General features: G+C 44.5%; 1 protein-coding gene across 4 annotated transcripts in view; it reads left to right on the top strand.

The window, feature by feature from the left end:
* The window catches only part of LOC146813021 (killer cell lectin-like receptor subfamily B member 1B allele A), a 667,905-nt gene that overhangs the window by 492,181 nt on the left and 163,091 nt on the right, over positions 1 to 12,633 (top strand). For 2 of the 4 annotated variants that reach the window (XM_085614670.1, XM_085614671.1), the window contains exon 4: positions 2,219 to 2,379. In XM_085614670.1, the coding sequence (XP_085470796.1) occupies positions 2,219 to 2,379 (161 nt within the window). Of the gene's footprint in view, positions 1 to 2,215; positions 2,380 to 12,633 lie in introns of all 4 variants that reach the window. The other 2 variants (XM_085614668.1, XM_085614669.1) reach the window with 1 other exon arrangement.

Genomic DNA, 12,633 nt, shown 5'->3' with positions numbered 1-12,633 from the left:
GATAGCGAAGCCGATTGGCACAGAATGCGGTGATGGGGTGACAGGGAGGTCAGGTTGGTGAATGGCTTGACATTAGAAGTTTGGGAAATAGGCATCCAGGGGATGCCCAGACTAGTTAATGGTATTATTAGAAATTGTGCCAAAACCAGGGTTGGCATTAATGATAGTTCGCAGGGTGATGCCTTCACTATTGCAAGCACTGCTAACAGCCCCCAGGGACATGCCAACACTGAGGCAGGCTCAGATGATCGTGCCCACACTGCGTCTGACATTATATATACTGCCAAGGAACTGCCCTCCCGCTTAATGCTGGCATGGATTGCGATGCTCAACTGTTTTTTACATGAAGGCTGCTGCTGTTGGAAATAGTACTCAGACAATAAGGCTGGCACTGGTAATAATGGTTAGAGGATGCCATGGTAAGGCTGACATTGATAACCCTGTTTACGAGCAGTTTGTTCTTGATAGTAGTGTACAGTGGATGGGCCTCCAAGGCTGGCACTAGTAATAATGCTACTTGGATCCTTGCCCTAAGGCATGTACTAGTATCTTGTAAGCTTGGCACTGGTGCTGGTACTCAGCGGGTGCCTGTATTTAACAAATATGCAGATTGTGCCACTGATAATGATGCCTACACCGAGGCTGGAAAAAAGACAGAAAAAAGCAGTTTGCCGAGATGCAGTGCAGTCAGTGTTAGTTATTTTGACAGCACATTGTAGCTCCTTTGAGAGAATACAAAGGCCTTTTATAAGGAAGGGGAACTAACCTGCTTGCATTAATAACAGCTGACACCTCTCACCCCTGGAACAAGGCATTAATTCGATCCTCATATTTTCTTGTGCAAATTGCATATTGTGGTTTTGACACCTCGCAGCACTAAGGATACTTGTTATGCCAATTTAAAATATAAACTGTTATGATAGATTTTTAATATTTGAATATTTAGAGTTCTTATATTGTAAATTATATGTACATAATGCTTACGAGCTTTAATAAGGCTCTGGGAGAGCTCTGCAACAAGCAGCACATTACTCCGGATCCCAGGGTTCGAGAAAGATAGGATAATGTGCTTCTTTTTCCTTGTAGGATCAACTGCCTTAAGATTAGGTTTGTGCTCTGGAGATCTTGTGCATTTACTCTACTGTTGTGAAGATGGTTAGATTAATTAAAGTTGATTAATAATAGGGAAGATGTGGGATATTACTAGGAGTTGTGGACATGTGCGGCTGTTAGAGGGATACATTCATTAGAAAAGAGGGATGTCTGTTAAGCATGGCTGGAAGTCCATATTAGCACACTCCACATATTTACACTGTACACTATGCAACATAAAAACACCCCACATAAATGCAAGGGCTGTGCACTGGTTTCCCTTTCGCCCCCACCCGGTGCACCTCCCACTCATCCCTCTCTCTCTCACACCTCTCTCTCATGCACTCTTCCTGACAGTCTCATATTGGTCCATTTTAGGTTTTAAGACACAGTTTCTTTACTGTGTCCTTTAAAAATGTCTGTTCCTCAAACCAACGCTGTCCTCTTCTGTGGGTGTCTAGTGCACACATAAGCACACTCACTCTCTTTATACGTCTGTGGCCTGTCCTCCCCTTTTTTCTCTTTCTCACCCACTCTTTCTGCTCCTCTGTCTGGAGTTCATTCACCACTTCGTTCACAAACTAACTGTTCCACTCTACCTTCCTTTCTATCTATTCTATGCAGCTCCCACTCCTGTCTATTCATCATGGTACATAATTCCACTACACAAATACACTACACACCACACAATTCAACAACAATTTCAATTCAACCCACATAATTCCACTCTGAACCCATACATCCACTCCACTCCAAACCAAAACACATGGGTAAAAGACATTGTCATTTACAACGCAAATAGCTCTAACTTTCATAAATGCGAGACCGATTGCATTGCAAATGCTTGTTTTTCCTGCGGTGGCACAAGGGAATGTGGTGGTTTTCTGATTTCAAACCATTTTAAATAGCACTTTCACAGGACTACGTGTACCGGCTTCAGAAGGATGAAGACCCAAATCTGACCTGCCAGTAGCCGGCCCTTTTACCCACAAGCCAGACACAGATTTCAGCATTGAGCAAATAAGTCCACCTTTTGAAAACCTAGAATAAGCTATTAATCCGTTTTTTTTTTTGCTCAATAATTGAAATACCCAGTAATGATTCCTTTCATTAATTCTTCCAGCAGGAGCTCATTCTGCACCATCTTTTCCTATGTACTGGCAGCAGCATGGACGGAAGTGCTATTTCTTCCCAGTAAGAACAGATGAGAAGACCTGGAGCTCGAGTCATGAATACTGCTCCTCCATGGGCTCCCGCCTGGCGGTGATTGCGGACAAGGAAGATCTGGTAAGGCATCAGTGACACAGGAACAGGCAGAGCTGGTAAGGCATCAGTTAAACAGGACCAAGCAGGGCTGGTAAGGCATCAGTATAGCAGGAGCAGGAAGAGCTGGTAAGGCATCAGTGATACATGATCAGGCAGAACTGGTAAGGCATCAGTGTACAGGAGCAGACAGAGCTGGTAAGGCATCAGTGATACAGGAGCAAGCAGAGCTGGTAAGTCATCAGTGATACAGGAACAAGCAGAGCTGGTAAGGCACCCGTGATACAGAACCAGGGACAGCTGTTAATGCTTCAGTGATACAGCAGCAGGTAGAGTTGTCTGAGCATCAGTGGTACAGGAGCAGGCAGAGTTGGTAAGGCAGCAGAGATACAGGAGCAGGCAGATCTGATAAGGCATCAGTGGTGGAGGTGCAGGCAGAGTTGGTAAGGCATCAGTGATACAGGAACAGGCAGAGCTGGTAAGGCATCAGTGATACAAGACAAGGCGGAGCTGGAAAGGCATCTGTGACACAGGATCAGACAGAGCTGGTAAGGCACCAGTGACACAGTAGCAGGTAGAATTGTCTGAGCATCAGTGGTACAGGAGCAGGCAGATCTAGTAAGACATCAGTGATACAGGCACAGGCAGAGCTGGTAAGGCATTAGTGATACAGGCACAGGCAGAGCTGGTAAGGAATCAGTGATATGAGAACAAGCAGAGCTGATAAGGCATCAGTGACACAGGAGCCGGCAGAGCTGGTAAGGCATTCGTGATGCAGGCGCAGGCAGAGCTGGTAAGACATCTGTGATATAAGAACAAGCAGAACTGGTAAGGCATCAGTGACACAGGAGCCTGCAGAGCTGGTAAGGCACTAGCGATACAGAACTAGGGACAGCTGTTAACACTTCAGTGATACCTTAGAAGGTAGAGTTGTCTGAGCTTCAGTGGTATAGGAGCAGACCAATCTGAAAAAGCACCCAAATACAAGAGGAGGCCAATGTGTTATTTGTTTTGTTCTCAAAATGGCAATTTCTCCGTCCTTCATACGAAGTGTCTTAACATGCTACACAATGGTTTCGCGGCACATAGCCCCATCAACTGGGGTGTGGCTCTTTGAAAACATTACTGACAAGTAAAATAATTTGAATGAACATTAGAAATTACAATTCATTGCTCTGAAGTGTGGGGACACTGAAGAATGTAAAGGTAAGAAATCATTGAAAGAGCACAAAGTGGAAAGATGTTAAAAACATAAAGAGAACACAAGTGAACAGAGGGGAGGAAGAAAATTGCTGACATTGCAACATTGGATGTGAGCTCTAGTAAGATAATTCACCTTATCTAAAAGATGTAGCTTGATGTCTCCCTTGACTAATGAGATGAAGGAGCGCCTTCTGTTGTGTGTTGGAAAAAGTTTCCAAATCATGGGTGCATTACCCAAGAAGAAACATATTTTGTGTGGTTATTCTTTTTTTAAAATTGTTATTGATATTACAATTCAAAGTATAAAAAAGTAGTCACCTCTAAACAGGTGATCAATAATCCTCAGCCATTTTGAACCATCCAGCATCCAGTTGGATTTAGGTTTGCCTAAAACTTGAATTATGAGCATTTACTTTTCCCCTCTTTAAATATTTCTGGGCACCACAGAGAAGATTGTGCACTCATTCTGCTGCCTGTAATCATCTGTAGTCCCCCTGTTTTGCTGACAGGTTGACAGATTTCCCCCCATTTCTTCAGACATCATCTGCCCGCACACACTTGCTTCATAGGTAGCATGCACCAGTCCATATCATTGTTTCACGATTCATGTGTGGTGGATCACATGCCCACACAATTGTCTCACTATATTATATTTTGCCACCATTAATCGCAAACCTATAAAGATGTTCCTGTCCCAGTACTGTTTTACTGCTAGACATGACCATATATGTAAATATTCCCTTTTGGCCACATCCCCTATCGCAGTTGTCTGGCATCACTTTTCCCATTTTTTGAAGAGCTATTTTGGTGCAGTACAATCGGTTTACGATATGTATTATATCAACTGAATCACTACCTCCTGTGGGACTTATAACACTTCTTCCCATTCTCCTTCCTCAAATAGTCCCAATACTGTTTCCCAATTAACTCTTAATTGTTCTAATGTACCTGGGGTGTTTGGACAAAATATCAAGTTGTAAATATCTGGAGATACAAATATCGTTAAAAAAAATATTGAGACAAAAAATAACTGTGATGCAAAAATATCATTGTCAAAAATATAATATTTTAGGTAAATTATATCGATTTAAATAATATTGTTGTTTTTAATATGTTTTTCAATATAACAGTTGTAAAAATATCATGTTTTAATTATTGTTATGTGTTTTAGTTCATGTATTAATCTTATGTGTTACTATTGTTTGTGTATTTGTTATTCATTTGTTTAAATATAGTTTGTAATTTTAAGTGATTTAGGATTTTATTTTAATTAATAATAGTATAGTGTAGTAGCTGGTTGTTAGGTTTGTAGGGGATAAGGTGGGAAGTTAATAAAGCAAAAATCATCTATTAATTAATAATGTATAATTTATTGTGTGATTGGTATTAATTATGTAAATTATTTAATACGGATTTATTTTAAGTTATATGTTAGGTGTGCGTTGCTAGGTTTGTAGGGGCGTAGGGTGTGAAGTTAATAATTAGTTAATTGATTATTACTTATGTAAATTGTGTAATATATATTTTATTGTTTTAGGTGCAGGGTGCTAGGTTTGTAGGAGTATAGAGAGGGAAGTTAATTAAGTAATAATTAGTCGACAATTCATTATTACTTGTTAAATAATTATTTAATTGATCATCAATTATGTCAATTGTGCTATAATTGTTTTGAGTTACATACCTGAATTGTACATATCCATATGCCTCGGGCTCTGCCAGCTGGTATTCCTGCTTAAGTGCCTCCAGAGACTCAATTCTCTCATTTTTCCATATGTCCCTAACCTTTCTTATACCACTTAGGCCCCTTCCAAGGAATTCCTCGAGTGTCCTCATCTCTACCAGGGTGTTGCTGTCCCAAAGAGGGGTTCCTATGTTGATCACACCTTCCCAACCCAGGAATTCAGTGGCCTCTCTCCAGATCCTGATTATCATCTGTATATGAGTTGGTAGGAACGTGCTCAACTGTTTTGTATATAATACAGTTAAGAATCCCCTGGATTCCATGACATGTCTATCCACCCTTATTGCTGGATCATCAAAGGGTGCAAATGCCCATTCATTCACCATTACCAGCTTTGAGGCCCAATAATTTTTTTGTGTAAACCCCTCTCGTATGCATTCCAAGGGAAATGCATGGTGTTTTCCCATACCACTGAAGGAGTCTCACTTCTATTTCTTATTGACTAAAGAATTCCGCTGGTATCCTGTATGGGAGGTTTTGTAAGGTTTACAACAATTTAAAACATGGCTGTCCAACCCAGCAACAATATTGGCAAGGCTTTGCAATGCTTAACATCCTCTTTAAATCCATCTAAAACTTTATAGAGGTTTCTTTTGAGGAAAGTTTCTACATCTCTTGTGACATAATTTTCCAAGTAGCGAAATCCCTCCATGGAGATCCTTAGTGGGCTTTTGAGTTGGATATCTGGAGGAAAACCAGGTCCTGATTACCGAGGTTACAGAACACCAACAACTTATTGTCAGCTCCACTGTGACATTGGCAACCAAAAACGCAATATGGCAGTCCATCGTGGACAAGGTGAATGCTGTCGGAGAGGTCAGGAGGACAGTGGACAACTGCAAGAAGCGCTGGCATGATGTCAAGCGCAAGGCCAAGCAGAAACTTGCAGCCTACCTGAAAGCAGCAATGCAGGCTGGAGGTGGGAGTCCAGCGCCACAGGAGGAGCTGGATCTGTTGGAGGAACTGGTGTCTCAATTCATCAGTGAGGAGACGGTGGTCGGAGTTCCGGCACAGGATACTGCTCAACATGACCAGACACAACAGCAACAGAGTCAGTACCAACCAGGGACTGGGTGGATGGGGGGAGATGGGCCCAATGGCCTTCATGCACAATTAAATATATTGCAGTGCACATCCACAATGACTGCGGATCATGTCAGGGATCCCCTTGGTCTTGGTGGCACAGACACATCTCACCTTACTCAAATAATACATTGCAAGACACATATTGGTGGGCACACACACATGGAAATGTGCACAGAAAAGTGTAACAAATATAGTCCAAGTATCATATCAGATTACAAGATAAGGGCTACGTGAAAGACCAAAGGACCACATTGATTGGTGCATGTGCCCGTCTGTTGGAGTTGTGTGCAAGAATGTGCATGTGCATCAAGGGTGACACAACTGCACATACACAATCTTGCACACAATGCAGACACATGGGCACAATGCCGCATGTCTGCTGACATTGGTGGTGGCATGCCCACTCATGTACAAGATCAGTCACAAACACAGTGCATACACATGTCAAGTAGCAGAGAGATAGGGCCCTGTGCAGATGATGAGAAAATGTGTGATGTTGAGGCAAGGGGGCCAAGTAGACATCCTGCCACATCTCCAGTAAATCATTCCCCCTGCATGTCCATGAGATACAGTCCTGTGCACACATTGACGGCTCGCAACGTGAGCCCTGTGGGGCAATGGTGCATGGCAGTTGTGCTGGTTGGGGGGCAGAATGGGGGGAGTGGAGTTGGAGATAAGACGTGCTGGAGTTAGGTAACTAAAAAATAAAGCCAAACAGTGACCTTGTGCTTACTGCATAGCTAATTCGGTGTAGCAGCAAGTGCAAGTTAAACAGTAGGATTCATTAATTACTTACCTAACTCAAGTACGTTGTGTCTCCAACTCCACTACTCCATCCTACCTCTCACCTACCCTGCACCTACACCATGCACCACCGCCCGGCAGAACTACCACTGCGAGCCGTCACTGTGTGTACACAAAGTGAGAAACCATCTGGTGAGTCTGCATACCATAAACACATGCAGGGACATATTCACAAGGAAGTGGCAGAGAGAGGCGTTAACCTTCTTGGCTTAACGCCTCTCTCCGCCACAAGGTCATGGTGCAGCCTTGCTTTTCCACCTGCGATGGCGATAAGTCTCTCAACTTAAAGCCAACGAAGGCACCCTTGCACCAGAGTGCGATGGTGTCTGCAAGCAGGGAGGTTTCCTTTATGTACAAGAAGGTGTTCCTTCCTGCATATAAACAAACCTAAAATTCCATTTACTAGCTCACATGTGTGCTGCTTCATGCAGCACACATGCAAGTTACAAAACGTCATTTAAAATAAAGGTTTGTATATGTATAGGAAACTGTTCCTTTCTTTACATAAACAAACCATGCCATTTAGCTTTTTGCATGTGTGCTGCACAAGGCAGCACACATGGACAATGCAAAAACAAGGAGAAATTAAGCAGTACTCCTCTGATTGCCAACTTGAGACCAGGGTTTTCCTGGTCTTAAGGGTTGTGTTGGTTCCTATATAGGGTGCCCTTGTAAATAGGGGGCAGCGAAAATATCAATGTGTATTGCACGGGAACGCCCACCACAACACCCACTGCAAGCCCCTTTCACGCCAAACACAGCGTGAAAGGCGGCCTATTCACAACGCTGCATTAAGCCTCATTAAGTGGCTTAACTCTGCCTTGTGAATAAGGCAAGGCCCCTATCGCCACACCAACGTCACAGAAAATTAAATTTTGTTGGCAATAGGGGCCTGTGAATATGCTCCGCAATGTTACAACAAACTGATCAAGCAGCCAAATGGCTCAAACGTACATTTCCCACAATGCACCCAAAGCAGACTTCACTCAAAAGGTGATGTAATACAATGAGCAGGGTGGCTATGCCTACAATACCACAGGGCGGGGACAATGCATATCAGGAATGTGTCAACAAAATCTGTACTGCATTACTTGTCTGTGTGCCAGAGTCACAGAACTACAATATCCCTGTAAAGAAGTAAGACAACCAAAGCATGACAACAAGCAAGGATAGCAAAGTTGCAACAAATTAAGACAAGTAGCAAAATGGCACACATACCCCTTAGGTAGAATTGCACACCTCCACTCCAAAGTGTACCCATCTGCCATAACGAAAACAGCATTCCACATCAGACCTGGTGTCAGTTGCCCATGACACCATTATGTTAATGTAAACCTAGCTGTTTGTTAAGTAAGCTGTGTCAGTGACCAAATATGCAGTCATGGTTGTTATCAGCCGCCCGCAAATCCATGCGTTGAATATCCATAAAAAGTACTGCATGTATCATCCATGTGACCAGCTGCGTGTCACATACACAAACACACATCATCCTGCCATTTGCTTCTGTTGGCAGGGTGGTTGTGACAAGGCCCGAGCACCACAAATATGCCATGGAATTCAACCTCCCTCTAATCCCGGGCCACTTGCCCGTCACACATGGGCTCAACGTAGAGGGCTATTGTTGTTGACACTGTCTGTCTAGCCAGAAACAACAATAGTAACTCATGCAGCACCATGCTCACAACGGGTAAGCCAACAGGATGGCACTAAGCAATGCACACAAGACAAATCACAATAGACAAAGCTACCTGGATGCACATGTATACAGCATAGTGCAGCACACATAGAAACAGCAAGTAGGCCTTAGTAGCCAATGCGCCTGAAGGGGCACTCCTCACACATAACTAATCTTGCAATCAACTGATGCACATGTGCAGTACACAGAGAAGGTGCGGCTCTGTGAGCCACACTGACAATGCAAGTGACAGTGCATGATGAATACCATGCCTGCAACCCAAACATCTCCAAATGGTGCAGGCCACGTCACAGAGGTGGCTGAGTGTGGCCCACATCCTTAAAGGAGCAGGTCACACTCTCACACATCCACATGTACATAAACCCCCTGACATAACCAAAACCTCTACGTGAAAACAATGCACAAGTGTCACAACTCTGACCACAACACATATTTAGCCCAGCATGCACCATTTCAGCATTGTAAATGCACAGAAGTGGAGGCCCACTGCCTGATGTTATCCATTCAAAAAGGCAAAGAGGCTGAGGCCTGTCGGGACTGCTACAACTGTATGCAGTCCATTGCCGGCTGGATGTCAGTAAATTGTCTCAAGCTGAACGCAGGAAAGACTGAGGTGATTATTTTTGGTAATCCCTCAAATCTTTGGTCATCCAATTGATGGCCACAATCTTTGAGCTCACCCCAAGTTCTACTGGGAAGGCAAAAAATCTGGGAGTAATGATAGACTCCAGACTGTCCTTTGCTGATCAGATAAGTAAGGTGGTATCATCCTGTTTTTATATACTCAGGATCTTGAGAAAAATTAAGCGCTTCCTCTCGGATGACAGCTTTAGGACAGTAGTAACAGCACTTGTTATGTCTCGCTTAGATTATTGTAATGCCTTATATCTCAACATTCATAAAAGTCAGCTTAATCGACTGCAGATGGTACAAAATGCTGCTGCCAGAGTCCTTCTGGGTATTCCCAAGTTTGTCTCCATAAGAAAGGGACTTCGGGACCTTCATTGGTTACCAATGAGACAGCGGATAGAATTCAAGGCTCTCTGCCTGGTCTTCAAAACCCTGGAGGGATGTGGGCTGGCCTTTATGAGGAAATACCTCCAATGATATACCCCTCCTAGGGTCCTTCGCTCAACCAAAGCAATGTTGTTAAAAGTCCCACGCGTTAAAATAGCCAGTTGGGGGGGCAGAAGCTTTTTCTGCTGTCCTGCAAAGCTCTGGAACGGCCTCCCTCTGCAGCTTAGAGCAGCAGCTGGGCTCCTGGAATTTAGGAGGGGCCTTAAAACCGGGCTTTTTTCCTAACAGAACTTAACTGATTTATGTATTTCATCCTTCTCAACCAGTAGGCAACGTTTCTCAGCGCCAGGACACCTAACGGTAACAGTGCGCTTTACAAGCCCTATTAACATAACATATTAACAGAGGGGTATGGGGCAGAAAAACAAAAGCTGCATGGAAAAGTATCCCCCAATGCAGCGCACACATAGACAAATTGGAGTACAACCACATTGACTACAATGTGGGACAAACTGCATCCCCCTCACAACTGAACACAGGACACAACTGGTGCTGCCTGTGTGTATGAACTGCCCGATCACATTAGTCATAGCTGTAAATTATGGCATGCCAATGTACAAGTACAAACTCATACCTGTGATGTAGTCAAAAAGCCTACAGCCAGCAAGAAATAGGCAGCCCCTCCCAAACAGTCACAATGTACATTGTCATGCAATCGGCCTGTAAACATACGCAATGCATGATCACCCATGAAACACACAGTTAGAATGCTTCTCCCCTTTACATTGCAGAGGGACAAACATCACCTCCTGGAAAGCAGCCTGTCCCACTCTTCACTGATGAAGAGGAGGGCGTCTCCACCATCAACACGGACACCCTCCAACAGCTGCTAGACTCCATCAGTACCCCACCTCCAGGAGCAGGGCAACCCAGTTGCATCGTACAACCCACACCCCCTGCACAAACCACACAGCAGCAAGCACCTACCACCACGGCTGTCTCCCAGGACCTCCCGGATCCAAATCTTGAATTCCAATGCCATGCTTTAGAGGTCCAGCAGGACATGGCCCATCAGGTGCGGTTGGGGTTTGATAGCCTGGCGGCCAAACTTGATTCCGTTTGACGGACACCCACAGTCCGCACAATGCTCTCCAACACTCCTTGGCTGGCATTGCTGGAGTCATGACTCAGAGACAGGAACAACTGTCCAGTCAGAGTGGCTCCAGCGATGGCAGCCAGGAGTTGGGCCGCATGCGGCGGATAATGGAGAACATGGAGCGGTTGCAGGCAGAACGAATGGCTGTCACGGCTGCACACCAGCGAGATGTAGCTGGAATCTTCATTGCCCTGTAGATCATCATCACTGCATTGCTGCAGCAAGGTCTGGCGCAGATGAATGCTGCTGCTGCTGCTGCTTCTACATCCACATCTCCACCCCCTGATGTGTCAGTGCCTCACAGTGCTGCAGCCAATCTACCGCCTCCCACAAGTGAGGCACATGACACATCAAAGGACGAAGATGAGGATGAGTCTGCCTTGTTGCAAAGAAGGAAGCAGTAGCATTCATCTAGGCCAAATAGCCTGTTTCTACTTGGTTCTGGGCTGAGCATCATGCCACGGAATATCACCTTCCACTGTCCCCCAATACACTCTGAGACACCCACCTTGGACGTCGACATGGACTGCCATATTTCATTTGGTTACCAATGACACAGCAATCAGACTGCTGATTGAACTCTTCCTTATCCTTTAGACTTGTCAACCCTAAAGATCACTTCAGACCTTCTGCACACCCGACCCGATCCCGGCCCACTGAACCATCTTCGGTAAGCTGCGATGCAACATGGCATCAGCCCGTCCCTGCGCCCGTATCCCTGCCAAGCCCCGCTCACCATTTCTCTCCCCTGTTTCAGGCTGCCTCTCCTCCCTGCTGCAAGTCCGTGACCACACCTTGTGTTGCGGCTTCACAGGACCGACCGCCCCAAGCCTCATCTGAGTAGGCATTCTCACTGCAGTATATACAGTATCTGCGTAAATCTAACGATATATGGTTCTGCCAGAACACAGTTAGGTCTGGTCCTTCTGGCCTGATCTATAGTCTGACCCAGTCACCACCATCTGAGCCACACTCATTGTTGATTCATGCTGTACTTCTCACTGACAGTACTATTGTGCCCGACACATGCACTTACTTACCGTCTACATATCATAATCTGTTACCTTGTTCACTGCTAATAGTGGCACCATACTGGGGCTCCAGTTTGTGTGCGTTCTCCCATTAGCATGTAACCATGCGTGTCTACTCAATTGTGTGACCATACCCTCATAGTATTTTAACTCTTCACCCCTTGTCTTTATCACCCCCTTTCTTCCTGATCCCTCCCTAATTTATCCAGGCAACTTCCCAGGCATTCCTTTATTGTTCAGTCCTGCTGATGATCCCATAACCAAGTTGGGGATCGAAACGTCGTCAACACTTGCATCTTAAACTCTAAACTGTAAATTGTGTAAATTGTGGAGTAGAAGATGCTTTTGTAACTGTGACTTTAGCTTATTTTCATTTTCACCATATAAGTCACTTTTAAATAACTTGCCTGTGGTAAGGAAATCAGCTGATTTCCCAATACCCCTTCACGTCCTGCTCACTTATTGGTTTTTGATTGTTTTCTTTGTCTTCCTTATATGTTTATTAAATATGTAACCTGTCTATCTAGACATAAACAGACCCAAT

The sequence above is a fragment of the Triturus cristatus genome, chromosome 7 (genome assembly GCF_964204655.1).
Source record: "Triturus cristatus chromosome 7, aTriCri1.1, whole genome shotgun sequence".
NCBI classification, from domain to species: Eukaryota; Metazoa; Chordata; class Amphibia; order Caudata; family Salamandridae; genus Triturus; species Triturus cristatus.
This window is presented reverse-complemented; position numbering and strand designations above follow the sequence as displayed.